This window comes from Hibiscus syriacus, unplaced genomic scaffold, assembly GCF_006381635.1.
Source record: "Hibiscus syriacus cultivar Baekdansim isolate YM2019G1 unplaced genomic scaffold, ASM638163v2 tig00110597_pilon, whole genome shotgun sequence".
NCBI classification, from domain to species: domain Eukaryota; kingdom Viridiplantae; phylum Streptophyta; class Magnoliopsida; order Malvales; family Malvaceae; genus Hibiscus; species Hibiscus syriacus.
The window spans coordinates 6,234,785-6,240,547 of record NW_024062795.1 but is presented as its reverse complement, the minus strand read 5'-3'; the positions used below and the strand labels follow the sequence as shown (position 1 = coordinate 6,240,547).

General features: G+C 29.3%; 1 protein-coding gene across 1 annotated transcript; it reads left to right on the top strand.

Annotated features, from left to right (window-relative positions):
• Positions 1-215: 215 nt before the first annotated feature.
• LOC120134283 (probable inactive poly [ADP-ribose] polymerase SRO2) lies at positions 216-3,954 on the top strand. The gene is made up of 5 exons (XM_039150737.1): positions 216-715; positions 1,287-1,528; positions 1,739-1,860; positions 1,955-2,065; positions 3,895-3,954. Exons 1-5 carry the CDS (start codon positions 216-218, stop codon positions 3,952-3,954), a joined length of 1,035 nt encoding a protein of 344 aa, XP_039006668.1.
• The last annotated feature ends 1,809 nt before the right edge of the window (positions 3,955-5,763 follow it).

Sequence of the window (5,763 nt, the reverse complement as noted above, 5' to 3'; positions counted from 1 at the left end):
TATCAAATAAAAAAAAACTACCCTAATCCGGCAGTTGGCATCCCTAGTCATACCATGGACTCTATACACCAAAAGGTCGGTATTTATCAAACTTTATGAAAATCCATTAACTTCTAAAAGCGTAACCGACTTTGCAGTGTAACTCTTCATTTCTTGAGATTTCTTCAGTAAAAAGAGAAAACCTGTTTTCTTCATTCTCCGGAGATTGTCAATGCATGGAGTTTATGGATGAAATTGCTGAAGATGGTTATCAAGAGTCGGCGATGATTGTTGGTAAAGATAAAGATGAAATTTCACGCGCTGCAGCGTCGAAAGACGACGAGATTGATTCTGGTTATTGTTTCGATATTTTTCTCAAAAGCGATTTGATTAAGCTGCATGAATCAAGCACTGAATATTTGATCATCACAAAAGCTTTCTTCTCTGGCATGGAAGAAAATTTGAGCAAGATGATACAAATCGTCGCGATTCATAAAATCTCCCATTCTAGTCTCCCGGCGAAAGGTCGGGCCGAAAACTTCCAGATTCTGAAGAAGGCTGTGGCCGGAAAATGCGGCGGAGATGCGAATATCAAGTACACCTGGTATAGTGGTTCCAGGGATGAGATCTGCGAGATTGTGATGCACGGATTTAGCTGGTATAGTAAGACTGCTGAAAATCAATATCGTTGTAGGAATAGCGTCTATTTGTCTGCTGCAAAGTTTTCCTTTGACAGGTTAGCCTTTTTATTCTCAACTGTTCTCTAATTGCTTTGTTGATAATTTCAAATTATCATGTAATTATTATTTATTACAAACTTTGGAATCAATTTTATTTTCCTCATTAAAGATTTTGCTGCTTTCAAATACCTGTTTCTATGATAAATTCCTTGTGTTTGATTGGATTATTACGAGCATTAGAAAGTAGTTGTATTAACTTATGTTTATAGGTTTCAACATCAAATTATTAAATGAATAATTAGGGATCCGTATTTGATGCTTCCTCGTTAAGAATAAATTAGAGGACACTTCCTCGTTAAGAATAAAGTGAGATAACACCACACTATATAAGTATATGAAAGGTGTCAAAAGATATCGACCAAAATTTTAATTAATCTCTAATAGTTAGTTTCATTTAAAACTCTTTCTTACCAATTTATAAATTGTTTTTCCACTCGTATAAAGTTGCAAATAATACCATTTGAGTTCCAAAATATGAGAACTCAATGATGAAACAAATTTCACCAATATTGGAGCTATAACTCCAACTGAGTTTTGAATGAAGATATAAGAAACAAGATTTTGCAGTGTTTTGTCTTCGAAGGTTGATGATACCGGGTTGAGGCATTTGTTGCTATGCCGCGTTATATTGGGAATGCAAGAGGTGGTGACAGGAGATTGTAATGGTCGGTTTCATCCAAGTTCGCCGGAGTTCGATTCTGGCGTAGATGATCTATCAACTCCCAGAAAATACATCATTTGGAGTACTTCCATGAATTCTCACATCCTCCCTTGTTACATCATCAGTTTTGAGGCCCCTTTCTTAAGAGGTGAGTAGCTTAGCTAAGATGTCATTTCTGTAGTGTGTACTGTGTACATCATCATCGTGGATTTAGGTATAGTTGGAAAAAAAATTATGTCTGTAACAATATTTGGCCATTGTTATTTAAATCATTGTTTTTCATTTTCTGTATGGTATATCTCATCTCTGCCTATAGTATGTAGCCATATTGATTTTTGCGTCTCCAAATGACTAGCAGATGGAGGTACCGTCAATCCTAGATCGCCATTGCTGAGGATTAACACCTTGATGTCCATGCTCTCAAGGTTTTTAGGTTCTTTAGAAATGGCTTCCCTTGAGAAACATTATAAAGATTTTCAAGTAAGTGTTTTATATACATTGATATATATTCTATCATTCTCTCAATCTCTGAATTCTAATTTTTTTCCTTTTTCTTGTTTTGACTTTTTACAAGGAGAAAAAGATTACAAAGCCACAATTGGTAGAAAGGATTAAAGAAATAGCTGGACGCCAGTTATTATCTACTATACTCAACCGGTACACAAACAAGGTGCAAATAGTTTTTTTTTTAATCTATATATTTAAAATTTAAAATTTACATTTTCCAATTTCTGCCCCTTATAAGATAAAATACACTAGAGGTCACCAAATTATACTTAGATGATCATTTTAATTACTGAACTTTCAAAAATTATAAAATAAACATTAAATTTTATTGAATTATTATAACAAGACCAATGTAACGTTTAACAAGAGTAAAAATTGATAAATTTAATCATAATTGTATAACAATTTGATAAAATTTAATGGTCATTTTAGAACAATTCGATAAATTTAATGATAAGTTTAGAGAAATCAATGATCAAAACACTCATTTAAACATAATTTTGTGACTTCTAATATATTTTTTACCCATTTATTTAAACATTAATCCATGCATATTATACTTTTCGGTTAAACTACTTGGTGTGCAAGATTGAACCATTTGCAAACAAATGCTATATTAGCTGGTGGGGTTTTAAAACCTCTTTGTATAATGAGAGTAGCATATCCCAATTTGAAAGCATCCTCCACGAGCTTTTTTTTTTGGTCTTTTGTAGCCATCCATGTCAGAATGGTCCATTGAAGTGTTTGACAATTCTCATTTTGTTTAATACTTTAATTGTTTTATGGCACCTTTTGGGGTTTTCTTGTTTCTCAAGTATAAATATTATATGACTAATTAGGTTTTGTCAAACTATTATAACTATTTTGGTATATTAATGAGAAGTCACTATCAAGGGTTAGTTAACATGATATTGTGATCGGCTTCTTGCGATATAAGTTTTCCTTTTATTTATTGCATGGAAATGACTTCGTACTAATTGTTATTCTCTTTCTACAAAAATATTTGTGCAGGAATTTCAAGGTTGCAACGGTGGAAAGTAGAAAAAAAAAACCAAAGGCCGTGGATGCAATTTGTTTGAGACCATATATGCATATGACGGTAGCTCTATAGTCTTTAGATATTGATACATGCTGTAATTCTTTGAATAGGAAACCAATACTTACACGAACTGAATGAACAGCATATATAGTTCCCACAACCAAAAACAATTGAAGAGAAAATATGAAAGATTAAATGTGTTTTTTTGTATTCAATTTCATAAAAAGCATATTTGATTGAATATTGTATTTTTTTACGTGAGATGGTTTTAGAAAAAGATATAATTGATGTATATTTTTAGGAATTATAAACAATACATGATTAAATTAGTACTATCAAAGATTAAAAATATAAAAATAAATAAATTTTATACAAAAAATATTTGTGATGTGTTTGAAGACGGCTCATGCTAATACGTGTATTCAGCATGTATGTGTACTTTTGGTAATGTTAGTTTTATGGTATTTTACTCAAAATCTAAAAATGTGTGATGTGTTTTTTCAAAATCGTATCACGTGCGTAAAAGCATATACAATCAATTATATTTTTTTTCCTAAATTTCAACTAAAGTGCACCCTTTTAAAAGTAATATTATTTTAAAATATGGTTTCATGATCATGTGGAGCTTATTGTTGAAATTTTTGGGATAAAGTTTAATTCAAATTATTCCCGTCCTAATGTATTTACTAAAATACGTTTATCTAATTTTATAATTTTTTTTACAAATAATAATTAAGGTTTTGTGTTAAAAATTTTAAAATCAATTTAAGGCATTATTTTTTTTAATATTAAGTGGACATTAAATATTTTTTTAAAAATTAAATGAAATTTTATTAAATTAAATTAAAACGAATACTAAATTAAAATTAAACTATATCTTTATTATGTCAAATCGAAATAAAAACAAAACAAAAGTATTATGCCCTTATTCGCTGTTCACATTTGTTTATGCATATTTGTGCCTTCAGAAATACCATAAACCGTATGTAGAAGCACTGATATTGGAGTTTCCACAGAGTGGTCCTTAGTCAATGTTACCTGTGGGCGGGGTGTACCTGTCAGCCAGTCAAATCAACGCAATTCGTCTAGAATCTCTCGGATAATCTTCTTCTCCCACGTGCTATTTTAGTATTTTAACCAGGCACCCTTTTGCATTTGAAAATAGATTTCTTACAAATTACATTAAAAATATTAAATAAAATCCATTTTCTTCCTTCTTTTCAGATATTTTTATATAAATATAATCTATATAAAAGTTCAGCGTGTCCATGTATTGATGATATGGAATCTTACGTGGGAAAAAACACTTTAAATATAAATTGACATTAATACACAAATTTATAATTAAAGTAATAAAAGAATATAATTAATATAGAATTAATATTTTAAAAATTCAATCAAGACGTGTAAAATATATATATTAATTGCAAGTCTAATTATAAATATTAATTCCAATTAATCAATTAATAAATCGAAAATCAGTGATTATAACAAACAATGATAAGTTACTTTTTCTATCACTCAATTTTCTTTTCACTACTATATTATTATATAGTTTAAAACGTTTAATTTAATAATCAAAATTTGAATTACTCATGTTTTGACAACTATATCTTTAAATAATTAACGACATTATAATATGACAATTTACATCAAAATAATTTCATTTTGGATCCCTATAGAAAATCAAATTTAGACCAAAATAATATTATTTTGGATTCGTATAAAAATGTATATTTTCTTTTTGTTGTCATCCCTTCTTTCCTTCTTTCTTCTCATTCTTATTCTTTGTATCCATCTCTTTTCTTTTTCTTTCTCTTCCTCAAATTGAATCAAACTCAGATTTTGACAATCGTGTTGACCATCATTCTAACATTCATCAACCATCATCACTAAAAGCCAATGAATCTTGAAATTTTTCATCAAATCTATTTCATCATTTTGAACACGAATTTGATGTTCGTTTAATCAGAAAATACCTTAAAGATCTACAAATTTACCATTTGACAATCTCAATTGTTGAACACCAACTTCCCGACATCACTTCTAACTAACAATAATATCGTTGAATTCAAATTCTTCCTCTAAAGCATCTTGATTTAGTTTCTCATAAAAACTCCCTAAAAGCTTCAAAATTTGTTCCAAACTTTCAACCTTTTACATTCATTGATTTCAACATTTGATTCTTAAATCAAAACAATTTTGAAATATATATTTTTTTCGGCGTCCACCTTTTCACCTTTGAAATTCTCCATTCGACAAATAAAATGTTGGGAGCTAAAATTAGATTTATGACCGAAAAATAATTTCAAGGTTTGATTGAGATTTAAGCTTTTATGGGTTGATTGTAGTTTATTGATTCAGGTGAAAACAAAGACCGAATTCAAATTCAATGATTAAAATATATCGGTTTAAATATTTTGGGCCTAATGAAAATTGACAACGATAATCGATGTAATTTCTAGCCTGAAAAATTAATAAAAATACCAGATCAACGTATAATTAGATAGATAAACAACTGAGTGACTAAAACAAAAATCAATTTGAGTTAATGATTAAATTAAAAAAAATCAATTTAAAGACTAAAATAAGAGTGAGAAAAAAATTAAGTGATAATTTGTGTAATTTACCCGAATTAAAATTGCAAGTAGGCAACTCCAATGAAAATTCCGACATAGAATCGTCATTCTTTAGCTTTTCTATTTTTGTTCATTTAGAATATCGCCCGCGTTTACCTACTTTACCTCCAATATTTCCGCGTTTATAATTTCTTTATTAATACCCCACAGCTTCAATCCCACAGACTACATTTTTCAATTTATCTATTTGATTTTCAT